This window comes from Babylonia areolata, chromosome 1, assembly GCF_041734735.1.
Source record: "Babylonia areolata isolate BAREFJ2019XMU chromosome 1, ASM4173473v1, whole genome shotgun sequence".
In the NCBI taxonomy this organism is placed as follows: domain Eukaryota; kingdom Metazoa; phylum Mollusca; class Gastropoda; order Neogastropoda; family Buccinidae; genus Babylonia; species Babylonia areolata.
The window spans coordinates 25,858,752-25,881,251 of NC_134876.1; the positions used below are offsets into that span (position 1 = coordinate 25,858,752).

General features: G+C 48.0%; 1 protein-coding gene across 3 annotated transcripts in view; it reads right to left on the minus strand.

Annotated features, from left to right (window-relative positions):
* Nucleotides 1-605: 605 nt before the first annotated feature.
* The window catches only part of LOC143281051 (uncharacterized), a 27,702-nt gene continuing 5,807 nt past the window's right edge, over nt 606-22,500 (minus strand). Inside the window, exons 1-6 of one of the 3 annotated variants that reach the window (XM_076585964.1) lie at nt 19,838-20,326; nt 9,485-11,056; nt 8,623-8,934; nt 7,499-7,896; nt 6,261-6,448; nt 606-4,487 (exon numbers count right to left, since the gene is read on the minus strand). In XM_076585964.1, coding sequence (XP_076442079.1) covers nt 1,858-4,487; nt 6,261-6,448; nt 7,499-7,896; nt 8,623-8,934; nt 9,485-11,026 — 5,070 coding nt within the window. In that variant the 5' untranslated portion in view covers nt 11,027-11,056; nt 19,838-20,326 and the 3' untranslated portion in view covers nt 606-1,857. Of the gene's footprint in view, nt 4,488-6,260; nt 6,449-7,498; nt 7,897-8,622; nt 8,935-9,484; nt 11,057-11,722; nt 11,840-19,837; nt 20,327-22,500 lie in introns of those variants that run through there. The other 2 variants (XM_076585972.1, XM_076585981.1) reach the window with 2 other exon arrangements.

Here is a 22,500-nt window from a genome sequence, read left to right on the forward strand (position 1 = left end):
ATGACACAGGACCTGTCGTCATGTCCACCACTTGACGTGCATACAGCAGCGATGACACAGGACCTGTCGTCATGTCCACCACTTGACGTGCACACAGCAGCGATGACACAGGACCTGTCGTCATGTCCACCACTTGACGTGCACACAGCAGCGATGACACAGGACCTGACGTCTCCACCACTTGACGTGCACATAGCAGCGATGACACAGGACCTGACGTCTCCACCACTTGACGTGCACATAGCAGCGATGACACAGGACCTGTCGTCATGTCCACCACTTGACGTGCACACAGCAGCGATGACACAGGACCTGACGTCTCCACCACTTGACGTGCACACAGCAGCGATGACACAGGACCTGTCGTCATGTCCACCACTTGACGTGCACACAGCAGCGAGGATAGAAGACAAATGAGCTTTTATTTGAGACTGGTCTGGCCTTTTTAAAAAAAAACAAACACAAAGTGCAATTCAAAACATAATTGTACACATGTATAAATACATTCATTCATCTATTCATACACTCTGCGTAGACCCACCCATACATGAATGCATATATACCCCTAACCCCCCCCCATCCCCCTCCCCCCCCCCCACACACAGACTACATTACACCACATGACATGATAGGACATGGTATGTGAGATCTGGATGGAGGTGGTTCTTGTCACAGTTAGACATGTGACGGTAAGTCCTAAGAAGTCTTTGAACTGATCTGATGGCGAAGTTTGTCACAGTTAAACATGTGACGGTAAGTCCTAAGAAGTTCTTGAACTGATCTGATGGTGAAGCTTGATGCTTTCTGGTCTTCTGTGGTCACCCGGTTGATGTATAAAATAGTAACGAAAGATACAGTATTTCACGCTATGGGCTGGTGATCAGCGGTGCGTGTACAGCTGTTTACACGGCACTGTGAAGGGTAAAAGTGACTGGAAGCTTGCGTGTAGTAGTAGCACAATATCTCATGGAAGCGTGGACAGCAGTTCACTTCACTTATTTCAACACCAGGCCAAGGACGAAGAGAAGAGAGAAAAACAAAAATATGGCGTTTTATTTCCTCTTCCTCTCATTGCAACATAATTCATGATGCCAACTCTTCTGGCATCTCAATTCACACACACACACACACACACACACACACACACACACACACACACACACACACACACACACACACACACACACACACACACATCTGATATCAACAACAGAGGTAATGTGCTGAATAAACGGTTCAGTTTGAAGTTTGAGCATTAGTCGATAAACCATAATCATTTCAGCGAGGTGGAACATGTGGTAATCAATTGTTCATGTTAACATCAGTGTTTGATAACAACAGTTCTTTGCTTACATCATGTTATTACCAAAGTCTAACAACACCACGTATATTTGGTAACAGTTCACATTCCAGGCTAAATGAGCAGTTGGAGATCAAATGAGCATCAGCGGCTGTGTCTGTGTTGGACAGATACTTCACGGAAGGAAGACAATCACAGGTGGAACAGCACCTTCAAGGCATCGTTTTGGTTGACCTTGTGTAGCCCCTAGGCCGTCAGGGCAGGATGACCATTGTCAGTGTTGCTGTAAAAGTGATGATGACGACGACGACGACGATGATGATGATGATGATGATGACGATGATGATGAAGACGATGATGATGATAATGATGATGATGAAGACGATGGGCAGAATACATGTCCCTCAGGGCAGGATGACCATTGTCAGTGTTGCTGTAAAAGTGGTGATGACGAGGATGATGACGACGACGACGACGATGATGATGATAACGATGATGATGATGATGATGATGATGATGATGATGATGATGATGACGAAGGGCACAACACATGTCCCTCAGGGCAGGATGACCACCAGTTGTGCCAGACAGCAGGCAGCGGCGGCGAACACGCCCCGTCTGTTGACGTCACTGAGTCCTACCAGCAGACTGCTGAGGTCACGGCACGTGCCGCTCTCCGTCACCACGGCCCCTGACTGCAGACTGTTGTGGCACCGCAGGTGTCTCTGCCTGATGAGCCGTTCTTTGTCCCTCAGCCAGCTGGGAAGAGGCTCCCGGTCAGCTGGCCTGGAGGAGGCTGAGCTTTGCCTTTCCTGGCGTTGTTGTTGGTGTTGTTGTTGGTGTTGTTGGTGTTGTTGTTGTTGGTATTGGTGTTGTTGGTACTGGTGTTGTTGTTGACGATGTTCCTGGTCTTTCAGAGCGAGTGAAACCAGAGCTGATTCCGTGTAACCACCGGGCCCCGCGCTGCTCCTGTCACTGTCTGGGTGGTGGTGAGGCACAGTGTGCGGGCCACAGGGGTCCGGGCTAATCACCTCACTGTCAACACTGACACTGCCTCCATCCACCTGACCCAAACCTGTCTCCGTGCACGTTCTATGTGGTCCAGTGGTTCTGAAGGCAGGTGTTGGTCCGGGTTCCTCGTCCTCCTCCATGTTGCTGACGTCATTCAGGGAGTCAGCGTGTCCTCCGTGTGGTGCATCTGACCAGTCACCAGTCATCGGTGAATCATCTCCGCTGGACTCTGAGTCTGGAACTGTTTCGTTTTGCTTTTCAACGAGGAGCAGAGTGTTCCTGTTGGAATCCTCCCAACAGTGGACAAAGCTGTGGTGTGGGTGTGTGGGTCTCCCCGCCTCCCGGCATGCCTGACAGCCTGGATCTGTGTCTGAGCTGAGAGGCGATGATGGATAATCCCGGCCTGTCCATGCGTCATCTTCCATGTCTAGATGTTTCTTTGCTGCATGACTATAGCTTGTGTCCCGTTCCTTCACTGACAGGTTTGCTGACCAAGATGCCAGGTTCACGTGTTTACCCTGCTCGTGCACAGTGTGCAGAAAGTTGAGTTCTGTGTGGGGAAGGCGTGACGCTACCTCACAGTCTGGACGTTTCATGGAATGGGTCTGTGAGGTCTCAACACAAGGTGGCGTGCTCTCTGTGACCCGCGGCACGTAAATGACCACCTTCCTTTCCAGGCCCCGGGCACAAGCCACGTCTGTCAGCACCACGAAGTTTCCGGGGAAGGCGATCCGGTGACTGGAGTCTTCGGTCAGCACTCTGATGGGCACGACCTCCCGGACTCTGGTCACCAGTGTGGACTGAACGACGCCTTCAACGCCGCTCCCTTGCTCCCCGCCAGGCTGGGACACCGCGAGGTTTGTGTCGGGCATGAGGTCCGCCAGGATGAGGATATCGCGAGGCTTGATGGCGTCCCCGAACCTGTTCTTCGGAGACTGCTTGAGGAGCTTGGTGGTGCCCACCAGGAATGGGGACACGTGGGGGTTGATGGAGTCGATCATCAGCTGGGAAATGACGTCGGCTGTTGTCTGTGCACACGTCTCACACCAGAAGGGTGAGTGGAGGCGGTCAGTGGAGTGTCTGTCTCCCTTTTCACACACCGTCCCGAACCTCACCGTCTGTGAACGACAGCCTGTAGGAACTGAATGAACGTGCTCATTCTCTTCTTCTTTGAACGCGAAATGTCCCCAAAGTCCTAAATCGGTCACCGGTTCTGTGTGCTCGCTATCTTCACGTTTTGTCTGGAATGGTTCTTTTGCACCGCTGGAAAACATTTCATCTTGGACATAGTTCTGGAGCCCATTAAACATCTGTTTCGGGCCAGTCTTTTCAACCGGAGTCAATGAACTATCGACAACACCTTCACCGTTTAAGGTAGTTTGTGGCGGATTATGCCTTAAAGAAATCCGATCGGAATGTGTGACGTCAGAGTGATATTGGTGTGAGGTATGTGGCTGACGATGCCCCCATGTCCTCCCAGGGGAATGGAACTGATGCTGAACCCACAGGACTGGGGGACCTTGTGTGGGGAGGCTGGCCCCCACACTGTCCTCCACGTACCCACCCTCCCACTCCCCCCTCCACTCCAACGCCTTCATCACCCGCTGCACGTGAGCAGGGCGCCGGGTCACGTGACTCAGAACCTCCGCCCTGAAGGAGGACAGCGTGGTCATGTCCTGGGTCCCCGGTGGCTCACAGGTGCTCCACCACACGCCGGCCACCAGGGGGTGCGTGCGGAGCACACGGAGAAGGAGCTGTGAGGGGTAGTGGCTGGGGTCCACGTCGCTGATGACGAAGTGAAAGCTGACAGGAGGGGGAGGGGGACTCCGGACTGGGCCCCTCACCGCCCCGCCTGCCGACATGGCCGCCGATGTGTCCCCGGAGGACGCGGCGTGACCCACACAGCACAGCAGGGAGCTCAGCACGCGGGCCACCCTCCCCTCCACCTCCCCCTCCCCCTCCATCTCCTGCAGGGGAAACAGCGCGTGCAGCAGCTCCCCCGCCTTGCCGCTCCTCCGGCTCTCCTTCACCCGCTGGTAGATGGCGCTCTGCAGCAGGTGGTCACGTGCAGGGGTGGCCGTGTGACGGCCCAGTGTGGCCACCACCACGTGACTGCGGCCGTCCTGGTCTCGCTCCATCCACTGGGCGGCCTTCAGGGACAGCAGCAAGGATTTGCCTGGGGGGGTAAAGGTGGTGAGGGGGTCACTAATCACATGAGGTACAAGGTATCTTTATTGATGATAATCTATCTTGGTCCGATCACGGTGCATAATTACCTGCGTAAAAAAAAAATCTCAAAGAGTATTTCAACCATCTAAAATTAAACATTTTCTTAACATCCATGCTCGTGAACAGTTCTTTCAAGCACACATTCAATCAACTGTAGATTATGCCTCGACAGTATGGGAATTCAACTAGTGCAAACATTCCAAATCCCTTAAACAAGTTGTACAAATGTGCTCTTAAACTAGTTCTTTTAAAATCCAACTCATTAACCACTGTTCATTATAAATGAGGTGCAGGGTAATGTGTGGTGTGTGTGTGTGTGTGTGTGTGTGTGTGTTGGAGCTCATGTACGTTTATATGTATTTGACTGTGCTTTTATATCTGTGAAACTGCATGTTTGGTGCATATCTGTTATGCATGTGTGGGTGTATGTGATGTGTGTCTTCATGTTTTACATTTATTTGCTTATCATTGTTGTCTTATTTATTTATTTATTATTATTATTATTATTATTATTATTATATTATTATTATTATCATTACTACTACCTTTTTTCATATTATAATTAATATTTATTTATTTATTTATTTATTTATTTATGTAAGCTTATCTATTATTTATTCACCTTTATTTTATTTATTTATTTATTTATTTATTTATTTTTACTTTTTCCTTAAGGCCTGACTAAGCGCGTTGGGTTACGCTGCTGGCCAGGGATCTGCTTGGCAGATGTGGTGTCCGTATATGGATTTGTCCGAACGCAGTGACGCCTCCTTGAGCTACTGAAACTGAAACTGAAACTGAAACTGATTATAAATCATTGAACATTCTTCCACTGTATCTAAGACTAGAATACAACCAGGCTCTGTTCATGCAGACTGTAGTTACTGGTGCAGCTCCTCCTGGTATTGCAGATAACTTTCCAATAAACAGCAATAGACACTTTCATAAACTGACAATACCTCTTCCTAGAATTGATTTCTTAAAGCCAAGCCTTTCATACAGGCTTGTTCATACTGGAATTGTTTGCCATCCTTTGTAAAAACAGATAGATGACGAGAAGTGTTATCTACAGAACTATTTGTTTGATAAAATAGAAAATCCATAAATGATGTCAGTCAACCTCAATGACAATGCCATTCTACTTAAACAGGAAATGTTGAAATGAACCATGTATTATTATTATTATTATTATTATTATTATTATTATTATTGATGTTGTTGTTGTTGTTGTTGTTGTTATGGATGGTTATGTATTTCTGCATATCCAAGTGTACTCGCTGTGTGTGAAGCGTCCGTTTTAGTATTTGTATTTATCTGTCTTGCTGTGATATTATTTTGTTCTCTCTCTTCTGATTTATTTACTTTATTTTATTTTAGTTACTGATGATGATGATGTTGTTGTTGATGATGATTATTATTGTGGTAGTATTAGTAGTAGTAGCATTATTGTATTTTTTGTTTTGTTTTCTTTGCTTGTTTAATTTCTTTGTCCTGAGGACCGGATGAAAACAAAAGCATGTCCTTGTTTATTCCATTTCCCTCATTAAAGAAATTCAAATTCAAAATTCTAACCATCTGAATCACAATCAGAGTCAGAATCGGAATCGGAGTCAGAACCAGAATCAGATTAAGAACCAGAATGAGAATTGGAATAAGAATTATCATCAGAAACGGAGACAGAATCAGAATGGGAACAAGCACAAAGGCTCCCTGCACTGACCTGAACCGGGCGGTCCACAGAGAACCACGTAGGGGTCAGCACTGGTCAGCAGCCCCAACTGCTGCAGCGTCACACTGGGGGCTCCGTAGCGATGGGCCGTCTCGCTGATGCAGTGACCGAAGGTTCGAACCTCGCTGCGACACTTGGCGTCCGGCTGTACCGGCAGAGAGGAAAAGGGACCGCAGATCCTGCCAAGAATCAGTACCAGTATCAGAATCAGAATCGGAGTCAAAATCAAAATCAAAGTCGGGTTTTTGTGAATGATCAGAGTTTTGTGTAGCTGTTAAGGAAATCTTGACAGGGGTTATATGACACAAATACAACTTTGATAAGAAGTGTGTGTGTGTGTGTGTGTGTGTGTGTGTGTGTGTGTGTGTGTGTGTGTGTGTGTGTGTGTGTGTGTGTTCGTTTTAGGTCTTTCCACTACAGGTGATATTGGACGGGGAAAAAAAGCGGTGGGTGGGGGTGAAGAGGGGAGCGGAGGGGGTGGGGGGATGGGGGGGTGCGGGGGGAGGGGTGTGTGTGTGTGTGGAACAGGACGGGGCTGAGGAAAGGGGGAACAATTGTTACTGATCCTGCGCCGTTTTTGCTGTCACAGTTGTCTCCCCTCCATTATGGCGAAGACGACAGCAATGATGATAACAACAATTATCACTTTCACTATTAGTATTATGTTGTTGTTGTTGTTGTTGTTGTTGATGATGATGATGATGATGGTAATAATAATAATAATAATGTTATCCTTATTACTCACCTGTACGAGCAACCACAACTACTGTTGCAGCCACCAGCACCATCACCACCACCACTACCACGTATAATGACAATAATGGAGTATTTGTATAGCGCTACTACTACTACTACTGCTGCTACTACTACTCGCTGCTACTGCTACCACCACTGCTATTGCCACAACAAACAAAGACCCTGCATACTAACAGACAGGGGCTTTGCAGCTTATAATGCTTGCAACAGCAGCACAGCAGTCAAGGTGCAACTGGAATGAACTTCCTCATTCGCTTCGTCAAGTCTCCACACTCAGCTCTTTCAAGTCTGACCTTAAAACCCACCTCTTCCCAAAATAGCCTCCCTTCCCTGCCTCTTCCTTGTCTTCAGTTTCTCCAGTTTTGGAGTCATGCATGCGTGTGAATGGCTGGTGCGAAAGCGCTTTGATTTGTCTCTGCACAAGATTCAGCGCTATATAAATACCATTATTATTATTATTATTATTATATTACCTGCCCACAATGCCCTGAATCCTCTCCACAGACATCCGGGGCCGGGAGGGGCAGCCAAAGGTTGCTGTCCACCACTTCAGCAAAGAGCCGGCAGCACTGATTCGGCAGTGGCAAGAAGCAGAAGAAGAAGAAGAAGCAGAAGAAGAAGAAGAAGAAGCAGAAGAAGACGCATTGTCAAGGCAGTCACGGCAGACAGACAGACAGGGCGGCAGGCAGTCAAGGGATCGCAAAGTGTGTTCGTCCGCGGTCCCTCTTGTTGCACGAGGAGGTGGAGACACAGACATTGGTAGAGAGATAGACGTTCTGTCCACATCGTCATCAAAGTCTTCCTTGCACAGAACGTGCATCTGGGAGGCGGTGGTTGGATCTGCAGATTGTTCGTCGTCGTTTTGGAGAGTCTGGAGATTACAGATATAATTAAAGGAAATATGTAGAAGCAATAAGGCACAATCACATACATGTGCACACACACACACACACACAGACACACACACACACACAGACACACACACAGACACACAGACACAGACACAGACACACACACACACACACACACACACACACACACACACACACATGTAAATATCATTTCTGTTTAACGAATAATAGATTGGACGGACTCGCTTTTCGTTGTCACAGATATCAAGATAAGCAAGAGACAGGATCTTCGATTTGGTATAGATAAAAAAAAAAGATTCAAAACAAACAAACACGAATGACTATAAAATGAACAAACAAGCAAACACATAGACTGATAAGCAAACAAATACATTAAAGAGCAAACCAGAAAGAATCGTACAACACACAGGCTTGGTATTCAGAAAAAAAATGAAATTGATATATTTCCATGTTGATTGATTGATTAGTTCAGTGATTGATTGATCTTCTATTAAAATCATATTTCATTGAATTTGATGTAATTCTATATTGATTGATGATTCAATAATTTACTGTTGTTCAATCAAAGAAAAACACATTTTATTTAATTTGATATATTTTATGTATTTCAATACTGAATGATTGATTGAGGAATCCACTGGTCTTCAATTAAAATAATAATATTTTATTTCATTTGATATATTTCTGTACTGATCGATTAACCGAGTGATAGGTTCTGTCCTCACCTGTTGGTACACAGCCCTAGGAATGAAGGGCAGTGCCAGAACATGTGTCACGGCATCCGGACCACCACCAGCAGCCCCTGGCGATAGAAGCCCTCCTCCTCCTCCTCCTCCTCTGGAGTCGTACCCGTGGCTGGCAACACCACCAGCACCACCATCACCACCACCATCATCGGCCCCCAGCAACTCCCGGGCGACGTGTGACCGGAGAGTGAGGCTCCTGCCCCTCACCTTGTCCCTCACCGTCCTCACCACCTTCACCATCTCTTGCTCGTCAGCCCGCCAGTCGGCCAGGTTCCCCCCCACTGACTTCACCTGGTGGCGGGGGGTGGGTGGGGGTGGGTGATAGGTGTTAACTCGTGTTTCAGAAAAAAAGTGTGTGTATGTGTGTGTGTGTGTGTGTGTGTGTGTGTGTGCGTGTGTGTGTGTGTGTGTGTGTGTGTGTGTGTGTGTGTGTGTGTGTGTGTGTGTGTGTGGGTGGATGTGGGTGTGGGTGTGGGTGTGGGTGTGCGCGCGTTTACTCTCTCTGTCACTCTTTCTTTTTTGCTCCCTCCATCCCTCCCCAACCAACCACCTTCCAATCTCTCGCTCCGTCCCCCCCCCCTCTTTCTCTCCCTTCCTCCCCACCCCGTGTAACCCCTTCCCCCGACATTCCCCCTCCCTTCCTCCCCACCCCCTTTATCCCCCCCATCCTTGACCCCCCCCCTTCCCCTGACATTCCCCCTCCCTTCCTCCCCACCCCCAACCCCCCCCATCCTTGACCCCCCTTTCCCCCGACATTCCCCCTCCCTTCCTCCCCACCCCCTATCCCCCCCATCCTTGACCCCCCCTTCTCTGACACCCCCCTCCCTTCCTTCCCACTGACCTGCACCAGCAGCAGTCCAGCCCGGCGGTGCAGCACCATCATGTCCAGGATGCCCCGGGAGCTGGGGGAGCTGCCCAGGTAACCCCCTCCTCCTCCCCCTCCTCCTCCTCCACCCTTCCCCTTGCCGGCCAGCAGCGAGGGGCCAGGCAGCCGGCACAGGTAGTGGTCATAATTGATGCCGCTCATGATAAACAGCCCGTCGTCCGCTCCACTGGCTTCCAGGGCCCGGCCCACGGCCTGAAAGGAATCCAGGACAAGACTCAGGGCCTTGTCGCGCCTCTGCATGGACTCCTGCGGGGGGAACATCACCAGCACGGGCTGTGGATGGGTCTTGGTCAGGGACCTCTGAGGTCGTCCTTTCTTCTGCGGCTTGCGCTGCTGGGTGGCTTTCTTCCGGGGGGGTCCTGGGAGGCTTGGAGGCATGGGGTGTTGGTCTGGTGACGGTGCGGAGGCTGTGGATCGTTCTCTCTTCTCCGTGGGTTCTTCATGTTCGTCTTCGTCGTTGTTGTCGTCGTCTTCCTCTTCGTCTCTTGGTGGGAGGACTAGCTCCGTGAAGATGCTGACAGATGGATTCCGTTGGTGATGTCGGTGTGGGTCAGCCGGCAGTTCTTTGAGCTCTTCATCACTGGGGTTCTCTGCTGAAGGCCTGTGGTGTCTGATATTTCCGTTTCGGCGTCTTTTGGCTTTACGTCTGGGTGACGGGGTCTTTCTATGGAGCTGGTCGACGAGCACGTCGTTGACGGTTTGTTGTCCTGCTTCAGCTGCACAGTGTGTGCCCGGGGTGGGCGTGCTGCCCGTGCAGCCTATGGACTGTGTCGGGCTGAAGCCTGCACGGGCGTCGTTGATACAAGACGCGGAGTGACGAGCGGAAGACGATGAAGACGAGAGATGAGATAACGCCTGCTGTACAGAGCAGATGTCGTTAAGAGTGTCAAGATATCCCTGTCCACCACCACCATCGCTTCGTGGAACAGTCCCACAGAGAGGACCCTGCCCACAGTCCACGTTCTCAGTGAAGAACAAGGCGTGGGAGGGGTTTTCGCCAGGACACACACCGGCCATGTGGTCCCGCAAAGACTGGCCGCCAACTTTCATGGAAACGCCTTCCCCAAGCTCCATGGCCAGTTCTCCCTCACCAACCACTGCACCGTCTCCACAGCGCGGCAGGGACAGGGACAGGGACGGGCAAGGTGAAGGAGAAGCCGAGGACGAGGCCGAGGAGGAGGAAGGAGAAGAAGGAGAAGAAGGAGAAGAGGACATAGAAGAGGACGCAGGAGGCGTGGCCCGTTGTGCAGCCTGAGACGGCCCGGGCAGCAGCCTCTTCCTGGCGGCCTGTTCCGGCGTGAGCAGGGTCTGGTGGTTGAAGTGCAGGGCGGGCACACGGTACGTCCGGTGACCAGCGCCAGGGTAGAAGAAGCGTGCGGACAGCACTGACCACTCCTGGAAGGTCCTGGTGACGTTCTCCGTCGTCATCTCCAGCAGGGAAAGGTCAAGGTCAAGGTCAGGGCACGTAGGGGTGGCTGCGTGCTCAGCGTCCTCCATCCGTGTGGGTTTGTTGTGGAGCCGTTCCAACTGATGGAAAAGAGGAGTTGTTAATGTTCAGAGTTCTGTTGAAGGTGTGTGGTGAATGTGGTGTTGTTGGAACTGAAATTATGGAGTAGTAGTAGTAATAGTAGTAGTTGTGCCGGGTAGTAGCAGTAGTAGTCAGAATAATGGTAATGCATAGTTGTACAGCACACTGTCCAGAAATCTCTTCTTGGTGCTTTACAAAACACCTTTGTTTACATAACACATTACATCAATGTTACGCACACACACGAACATCTGACTAACAAACAAACACACACACACACACACACACACACACACACACACACACACACACACAGAGACTACACTGAAAAAAAAGATTCAACCATTTTTTTCAGAGCCCCCACTAACAAACGATAAGAACACATGAATCGGGACAGTAAACTAACGAGAATAATTATACAGTTACCTTAGAACACACATTTTTATAATTATTAGCGTCGTACCTACCTGTTTTAAAAACACAATAACTATACAGTTATCACATAACACATTTTATATTAGCGTCGTACCTACCCGTTTTAAAAACACAATAACTGTACAGTTATCACATAACACATTTTATATTAGCGTCGTACCTACCCGTTTTAAAAACACAATAACTGTACAGTTATCACAGAACACATTTTATATTAGCGTCGTACCTACCCGTTTTAAAAACACATCCGAAAATAACAAAAACTGTTCCTGCAATACCAGTGGAAACACATGTCCACAATGTCGCAGATAAGAAAAATCTGTTCAAAAGGGAAACCACCACTGTTGATATACCCAGTAGCAAACAGAAAATGGAAGTGCTGTGCTTTTTCCACAGTGTCGTCAGCCAACGAACCTGACAAAGACCGACGCTGTCATGAAAGGGCTAAAGTTACACTTGCGGTCTTCAAGTTTGTTACCACACACACACACACACACACACACACACACACACACACACACACACACACACACACACTTATACATACATATGTACAAATGAAAAAAAAGGTTTCAATAAAATAATATCCGCAAGCCTTTCGGATACAACAACAACAACAACTACTACTGCTATTACTACTATTACTGATAAACATGTCTTCTTCATCGTCTTCTTTTTCTTCTTGTGCTTTTTTCTCGCGTCGCAGTGAGTTATTGTTAGTTTGCATTGGACAAAGCCAGTGTCAACCTTTTCCACAACGTTCACTTTCAGTTTGAAGGAGGGATCAAAGCGTAAAGACTGATCCATATACGCTACACCACACACTACACCACACCACTGCTTTGAAAGAAAAGGGAAGGAGGGGGGGGGGGGGGGTGACAAAATCTGATCTTTGCATGATTCAGCAGCTGACAACATGAGTGTATAAGAGGAAGGAGGACCCGGTGAAAGGAAAAAAACGCTCGCGTGCGCGCCCGCACACACACACACATACACCCATGCAGCTGGACTGGTACACACACGCCGTTTATTCATAATCTTAAACACACACACACACACACACACACACACACACACACACACACACACACACACACACACACACACAGGACAAGGAAGCAGACAGTCATTAAGGAAGAAGACACATGGTAAATCAATCAAACAGACAGACATTCCGGGTACATGTAAGCCGCGGATTGGGTGAAGAACACAACAAAAGAATTCGTTACTCTCTTTTAACTCACACCGACACTACACACCCATCCAGTGCCTGTGTTCCACCTCACACACCATACTCCACATCCACACCCCACACCCCACTCACACCCCCCAGTGCCTGTGTTCCACCCCCACACCCCACCCCACACCCCACTCACACACCCTAGGGCCTGTGTTCCATCCCACACACCACACCACACACCCCAGGGCCTGTGTTCCACCCCACACCCCACTCACACACCCCACTCACACACCCCACTCACACACCCCACTCACACACCCCAGTGCCTGTGTTCCACCCCACACCCCACCCCACACCCCACTCACACACCCCAGTGCCTGTGTTCCACCCCACACCCCACACCCCACTCACACCCCACTCACACCCCCCAGTGCCTGTGTTCCACCTCACACCCCACACCCCACTCATACACCCCAGTGCCTGTGTTCCACCTCACACCCCACCCCACACCCCACTCACACACCCCAGTGCCTGTGTTCCACCTCACACCCCACCCCACTCACACACCCCAGTGCCTGTGTTCCACCTCACACCCCACCCCACACCCCACTCACACACCCCAGTGCCTGTGTTCCACCTCACACCCCACCCCACACCCCACTCACACACCCCAGTGCCTGTGTTCCACCTCACACCCCACCCCACACCCCACTCACACACCCCAGTGCCTGTGTTCCACCTCACACCCCACCCCACACCCCACTCACACACCCCAGTGCCTGTGTTCCACCTCACACCCCACCCCACACCCCACTCACACACCCCAGTGCCTGTGTTCCACCTCACACCCCACCCCACACCCCACTCACACACCCCAGTGCCTGTGTTCCACCCCACACCCCACACCCCACTCACACCCCACTCACACACCCCAGTGCCTGTGTTCCACCTCACACCCCACCCCACACCCCACTCACACACCCCAGTGCCTGTGTTTCACCCCACACCCCACACCCCACTCACACCCCACTCACACACCCCAGTGCCTGTGTTCCACCCCACACCCCACCCCACACCCCACTCACACACCCCAGTGCCTGTGTTCCACCCCACACCCCACCCCACACCCCACTCACACACCCCACACCCCACTCACACACCCCACCCCACACCCCACTCACACACCCCACACCCCACTCACACACCCCACACCCCACCCCACACCCCACTCACACACCCCACACCCCACCCCACACCCCACTCGCACACCCCACACCCCACTCACACACCCCACCCCACACCCCACTCACACACCCCACACCCCACTCGCACACCCCACACCCCACCCCACACCCCACTCACACACCCCACACCCCACTCACACACCCCACACCCCACTCACATACCTTTCTGGAGATCAGTGATCACAGCACAGTGACTAACCCCCTTCCCCATCTCTACCCTCCAAAAATAATGAAGCCAATTATCAAAGCTAATTATGTTGATAATGCTTAACAATGAATATAAAAAAACCCACCCCAAGCTGACCAAGTATTCCCGATCTCACCAGCGCACTCAGAACCATTCGCCACATGCACGTCTGCCTGGTGCCCGTCAGAAAAGGAAGAGGCTGAATCTGTTTATTCAAACAACAACAACAACAACAACAACAAAGAAGTCGGTCGAGTGTCAAGAGGGAAAGGAAAGGGGAGGGGATGGGAGGAGAGGTGGCAAGGGGGTGGCGAAAGAGAGGGCGAAAGAGAGATCAGCTGGGTCGACAGCGTGTGAGGTCACTTATGACAACACTCGTGCAGCTATTTATAGCTCAGAGGTTTGACGAACGTGGTTCGGCCTCAGTGGATGGTTTGTTCTTACGTGTACAGTGGTGCTTGTGGGGGTTCAAACCCGGACACCGGAAAGCCGGGTGTTCTGTCGGCAGTTCCGATTTTTTGTGTGTAGCGAACAGGAATTCCCGGAGGAGAAATGGAGTGATGGATGATGTTACACCCGGATCCCAACATGTAGCTCGGACACATTCTCAGTTTTTAATGAAGTGTTCAGGGTGGGCGAATGAATAGGACACATTTTCAGTTCCAGAACAGAAAACTGAGAAACGATCACTGACTTAAGAAACAACAACAACGACATTAGCATTCGTGAATTATTACTATTTTTCGTTCGTGGTCTGCAGTTTCCTCGTGAACTTGTCGTGGTTTTACTGTGTGACTGTTTTTACCCCGCCAGTTTGGCATTCTCAACACATTTTCGGGGAGTGTGCATGCTGGGTGTGTTATTGTTTCATGATAATCCCCCACCCAAACCTGACATAGGTCATGGGAATATTTAACGTGCGTGCTTAATGTTTTGCAAGCCTGTGCTCACGAAAGTGGGCGGACGGAGGGGGATGGGGGTGGGAGTGTCAGGCACTAGCAGGTCCGCACATCCGTTGACCTGGGAGATCCTAAAAGAATATCGTCTTCTTGTCAGCCACAGTGTCCTAAAAATTGACAAACAATGAGGCCAGGAGATGAAATGATTAACAAATACTAAAGAGTGGTAACTCTCTCCATTACACAAGGTACACAGCTTCAAGTCAGTGCTGCTTACGCTACCCATTCAGCTAGCACACAGGTAAATAAAAGGTACATTGGAACAAACCCAGACACTTCCTCAAAAAGGAAGCGCCGGGCCTGTCCTTATACTGATCATATGACATGTGCACACAGCAGCAGAGACAGAAGAAATGTGCAAACACAAATTAGCTTTTTATTCAAGACTGGCATAGCCTCTTTAATCCTGAACAAGCCACACAGAACACATGGACAATACAGAACAAACACATGATTGCCTCGGTGGCTTTTCAACTGGAAATGAACAAATAATGAGGCCAGGAGATGAAATGATTAACAACTAGTAAAGAGTGGTAACGGGAATGGAAAGAGCTGTTGCAATGTGTGTCTTACTTTTATTAGACTGTGAAAGGCCATACACAGGATGACTAATTTTCATAGGAATAAAAAGTCTCCCTCTTCCACGTACCTGTCCCCCATACCTCCCTCCCCTCCCCCATGTCCCTTCCAACCCACCACCACTGTCACACACACACACACACACACACACACACACACACACACACACAGAGGCACACTCACACACACAGAGACACACAGACACACAGACAACAGACAGATACACAGACACACAACACACACAGACACACACACACACACACACACACACACACACACACACACACACACTGACAGAGACTCACATCCCTGAACTGAAATCATCTTCAGTGCTGACGATCTTCAGCAGTCCATTGCTAATGTATGACTTTTTTAACTCCTTGTTAAACAGTCCAGTTGGTTCGCTGTTATAGTTGTTAGTTTTTCATTAGAAATAAGTTATATTGTTATGTTGTTGTTTTAAAAAAAAAATTTTTTAACAAACTTAAATCAATCATTTTCTATATGTAAAACACACACACACACACACACACACACACACACACACACACACACACACACACACACACACACTTTCACTTACTCGCATGCGTACACAGTAATTCCCCCCCACCCCCGCCCCCCCTAGCCCCTCCATCCACTCAATTTTTTTCCTACCCTCGTCTGATATCACTTACAGTGAAAAGACGTTAAACTAAAGAACGAACGAACAACATAGGCAGACACACAGACACACAAACACAGACACAGACACAGAAAAAGACACACACAGACACAGACACACAAGAAAAAAGAAAAAGAAAAAAAAAAGACACGGGCCTGGGCTCAGTGTGTGTACACATGAAATTTCAAGTATGACAAACCTGCTGACACTGACACCCAGAGGTCAAGGACACTGACGTCCCGAAATGAGTCAAGATCCGGGAATGGAGTGTTGAACAGCAAAAACAAAAAGAAGCTTTTTCTTGTTCATGCATTTATCTAATGTGATTCATTGTATCTGTATTTAGTTTTGTGCGTTGTAAAAAAAAAAAGAAAAAAAGAGGAAATGAATGAATATAAATGTTTATGGAAAACATGCAAAAAAACCCCCAAAAAACAACAAAACAAAAAACCCCAACAAAACAACAAAAAACAAACAAAAACAACAACAACAAAACAAACAAACAAACAAACAAATCAACAAGATCAACAAAAACACAAAACAAGCAAACAGAGATGGGATGAAAGAAGAAAACATGAAAATAAAATAAAACAAAATAATGTAAAAAAGAAAAAGAAAAAAAAGGGTTAAAGAGTGTAAAAACAAAAACAAAAACAAAGAACAAACAACAACCCACAAAACAAGAAAGTGACATCAAGTTGAATAAAATAAAATGAAGTCGAAACAATGAAACAAAACAAAATAATGAAATAAAATAAACTGAAGTAAAATCAGATACAAATGAGACACGTTAGTAATGTAAAAAAAAGAAAAAGAAAAAAACGTAAAAATGAAAAAGAAAAAAGGAAAGTTACCTTGGAACGCGGCTTATCAACATGAGAGAGAAATGTTTTTTTTCCTAACAAAACGAACAAATAAATAAACAAATTCGACAGTAACTTCGCGAAAACAGTGATAGCTACACGCACTCAAATCACACGATATAGAATAATTCAATTAAAAAAACAACAACAAAAAAACAAACAAAAAACCCCAACGAAACAACCAAAAGACTCTATAGTGACTTTGCAAGACAGCTGTCGTCGTACGCATACAAATCAGAGACCCCCGAGAAACTGCAGCTCCAACCAGGCCTACGTCAAAACGATGACTTGGTCAGTTGCTAGGCTGTAATCTGTTCTGCATTGGCCGCAATCCAGTGCATTACGTGGAACTCGCTGGTCGTTAACTGCTGATACCAAACAACACCCCCCTCCCCCCCCCACACCTCCCTCAGAATACAAGTCAAGGACGGTCAAGGAGAATTCAAGTACTCAAGGAATCAGGCGTGCCATGTCACTTGTCTGGTTTAGAAGTTAATCAATTCTGTCACGTCTGTCATATCTTTATCTGGCTGTATTTCATTGGTGTTATAGAATAACTCGCCAGACAGCTGGTTGTGTGCAGCTCAGAAAGAAACGTCCAGCCATGCACCTGTCAGACAGCTGCCTATTTCTCTCTGTCCGTGTGTTGTTTTTCTTTTGTATTTTTCTGGTCAGTACATTGGAAAAAACTGACAGTGAAGGAATGGACTGAAGCTTCTGTGGTGCTGGGTATATGGACCAGTCCGCACGCTTTGACACCTCTGACACCTCGTTGACACCTCTGACACCCCTGACACCTCTCTGATGCCCCTGACACCTCTTTGACACCTCTGACACCTCTTTAACACCTCTGACACCTCGCTGACACCTCTTTGACACCACTGACATCTCTCACACCTCTCTGATGCCCCTGACACCTCGGACACCTCTTTAACACCTCTGACACCTCTTTGACACCACTGACACCTCTTTGACACCTCTGACAACCCTGACACCTCTTTGATACCTTTGACACCTCATTAGAACTGAAACCAAAACCATACTGTCCCTCCAGAGATGGCGTGAGGTGTGAATAGAACGCAATCAACGGAAAGTTAGTTCTTCCGGCTCGGTCACACACACACACACACACACACACACACACACACACACACACACACGCACGCACACACACACACACACGCGCGCGCGCGTAGAACCACCCTTGTTACATTTCTTTGTCATCTCATCAGGGGGAAAAAGCTAGCAAGAAATGAAGAAACTTGTTTAAGAGTAAGTCAACCTATACACAGCTCTGAGGGAACGGAATGGAAAGAAAAGAAGCCAGATATGGGTCATTGAATCTTTACGTGCACAGAGAGAGAGAGAGAGAGAGAGAGAGAGAGAGAGAGAGAGAGAGGGGAGGGGGGGAGGGAGGGATAAAAGAAAGTCAAAGAAAGAGAGGAAAAACAAAATGAAAATCATCAGTTAATTAGTTAAGACGTGAAATAAACAGATACGTTAACAGAAATGAAATATACAGACGGTCAGACTGAAGGTCACGCTGAAGCGAAAAGCGATCAAGATGCCATTGCTCCAAACTCGATGACTCAGAGAACTGACGTCAGCAACTGAGCATGTGGTTATTGAGATGAAGTGTGCTCAGATAATGAGTCAATAAGACGATCAGCATCTGGAGTGAGTGACGGGTGTGTGTGTGTGTGTGTGTGTGTGTGTGTGTGTGTGTGTGTGTGTGTGTGTGTGTTGAGTGCGGTGTGCGTGTATGCGTTCACGAGCACACAACACAATCATACTCACGTAGTCATCAGATTTGTTTATCAGCGCACGTTCTCATAGTTAGAATAACAATACAGTCGCCTTTTTGTTATCAGATTCTACAAATGTTGTGTTGACAGAAATTGACAAGGAAATACAACAACACAGCCAAACAGCCAAACATTGACATGGAAAGAGAGGAACAATGTTCAACATGAATACGACTATAAACATGCTGATTTGAAAACAACAACAACAAGAAACAAACCAAAACAACAAGACGATAGGTTGAACAACGCGTACAGACATCACACAGAAAACTGTACAGATGACAGATACTGCAGTGTATGATGTAATAACTAACACACCTGGCTGATCAACGGGATCATTGTTCAGATATCACAACTGTCATCACACTGACTGACGTCCATCAAAGACACGTCTGCCCATCGGCAGGTGTTAATCCATACAGATGTGGTGTGTGTGTGTGTGTGTGTGTGTGTGTGTGTGTGTGTGTGTGTGTGTGTGTGTGTGTGTGTGTGTGTGTGTGTGTTCTTGTCCTTTATATCCTTATTCCTATACTGAACTATAAATCCCGCTAGTACACAGACATCACAATTATTGTACACAGCAATGTTGATGGAAAGACTCGTATTCTCAAGTATTGATCAATATGTACAGTTCTGTTCAATTGGTCAAGGATGTGTCACTGAGCTCGGAAAAATCTACTATCTATCTGTCTTAACACACACACACACACACACACACACACATACACACACCATATATATATATATATATATATATATATTATATACATAGATAGATTAACCAGCAATAGACTTGCATTGAAATATTCCATTATACAAATATCACAAAACATTTAACAGTACAGTTAACGTAGGTATACATACAAAGACTCGTTTTCTCAGTTGACCAATCAACCGTAGGCTGACTTTTCCAATATCCTGTTGTTTCACACGTCAGTCAGTGGTCACGGGGTGACTGTGAAGCTTAGCCACGGGAAGGTGTGAAGCTGACCGCTCCAGCGTCGGCCAGTGATCAGAACAGCTTGTTGAGGACAGTCAGTTCAGTGTCTGTGCTGGAGGAATGAACCGAGTTGACACCTACTTTTCTTTAACCCCCGCTGTAAACCTGCTGATCAACTTTTTTTTGTTTCTTCTCCGATAAACCTTCTGGACTGAAGCAGGTCTAGTTGAGTGACTAAGTCGACACGGATGTTCTTGCAGCTTTTAGGCCCCGTTTCTGAAGTGTTTGAGTGAAACGACGTACAGGTTGGCCCTTCCCTTGAAGTAAACTTGTTGGGGCTGTGGCTTGCTCCGTGAATGGTAGTGTGGTTCGAGGCGCGGAGGGAGCAGCTCCGTTTCCAAGCCACTTCCCGGACAGAGCGCGCGCCGCTGAGCTGTGTGACTGCGGAAGAACCCGCTTCATTCATTCTGCTTTCCGGAGACACATCGGGAATTCCCGATTTGAGTAAAGCGGAGCACTCCTTGTACTCCGCCGTGCCTTTAGTGGGGCACCGGCTGGCTGTGTGTGTGTGTGTGTGTGTGTGTGTGTGTGTGTGTGGCGTGGTGGAGGTGGTGGTGGTGGTGGTGGTGTGTGTGTGTGTGAGTGTGTGTGTGTGTGTGTGTGTGTGTGTGTGTGTGTGTGTGTGTGTGTGTGTGTGTGTGAGAGTGTGCGTGTGTGTGTGTGTGTGTGCACTGCGTAAAAAATGAATCGTAGGCGTGCACGCGTGGTGTGTGTGTGTGTGTGTGTGTGTGTGTGTGTGTGTGTGTGTGTGTGTGTGTGTGTGTGTGAGTGTGTATATGTGTGTGTGTGTGAGTGTGTGTGTGTGTGTGTGTGTGTGTGTGTGTGTGTGCGCGCGCACGCGCGCGCGTGCGCGTGTGTGTGTGTGTGTGTGCACTGCGTAAAAAATGAATCGTAGGCGTGCACGCGTGGTGTGTGTGTGTGTGTGTGTGTGTGTGTGTGTGTGTGTGTGTGTGTGTGTGTGTGTGTGCGCGCGCGGGCGCACCTGTCAGACTGTCAGAATGAATATAGGCCAATACTTACGTTGGTTTTTATTATCATCATTTTATCATCATCATTTTATTATCATCATTTTATTTTTGGCAGTGCGCCAAGTGTGTGTTGCGTACGGGATCTGTGTTTATCGTCTAATTCGAAACTTAAGTTTCATTTTCCAGATAAACTTGAGAGGATGAACGACAGCGGAAAATCGAACCTGGACCCTCACGGAAACTATATTGGTAGAGAAGCGTTCCAGTCGTTTTGACATGGCCCCCTTCCTCCACGTCAGGTGTGAAAGCTGTGAAAGCGTTCCAGTCGTTTTGACATGGCCCCCTTCCTCCACGTCAGGTGTGAAAGCTGTGAGCTGTGCTTCATTCTCTTTGATATGGTCCCCTCCGGTCTCGACTGGACACGCTGTATGATTTTCCTGTTTCTTCCTCATTGCTTTCCGTTTTTCTTTTCTCGGGAACATTGTATGTGTCGGTGCTGTGTGGGGTTTCTCTTCTTGCCTGTCTTTCTGAATTCCTCTCTTTCTGATATCTGTGTGTGTGTGTGTGTGTGTGTGTGTGTGTGTGTGTGTGTGTGTGTGTGCGCGCGCGCGTGTGTGTGTGTGTGTGTACCTCTCTCTCTCTCTGTCTCAGTCTCTCTCTCTGTCTCTCCCCGGCCCCTCTTGCCTCTGTTTCTGTCTCTCTTTTCTCTCCCCAACCGCGTCTCTTTCTCTGTCTCTCTATCTCTCTACCCCCCCCCCTCTCTCTGTGTCTCTCTCTGTCTCTATTTCTCTCCCTCCCTCTACATGCTCTGTCCACTCATTGCATACACACCCATCTGAAAATGAATTACCGTTAAAAAGAAAAAATCCAAAGCTCAAACATGTTAATGTTTTCCTGATCACGGCCTGTCGAACAATGGGAGATAACGCCTACTGAATGATAATGAAACCTTCCGCCAGGGGTCAGAGTTTCACTCTCCGAATTAACGCATATGACCCCTGAAAAAAACCCACCCAAAAACCCAGAAGGACAAAAGAAATACATGAAAACAAACAAACAAACGCTGTGGGTTGTGAAACGAGACCTGCTTTGAAAAGAAGTGTCAACCTCTCTGTCCGGAGGTCCTGTTTTCAGGACTCTGATTTGTGGACATGACAGTTGTTTTAAACAAACATAGTTCTAAGGAACACTAATGCAGCTGTACAACAGATAATGAAGCACATACATAACAAGCTAAGCTTATTACCGGTGTAACGTCCCAAATCGTCCCGCCCCCCTCCATATGTGCCCCGGGGAAGATATCAGTGTCCTAAATCGTCCCCCGTGGGACAAGTCAGTGTCTTAACTCACTCAGTACAGCCAGTCCTCTCTTCTCCTCTATACAGACCCATCGGATGTCCAGTGGGTGTCTGAATGACCCAACCTTTAGCTTCCGTCGTCAGAATTGTGCTATTCTTTGTCAACATTCACCTCTTCAGAAAAGAGCGTTCCGCTTGCAATATTTTGATGATGGTAATTGGGGTGAAACGCTGTTAACGTCGTCTCTTTCGCCGTTCGTA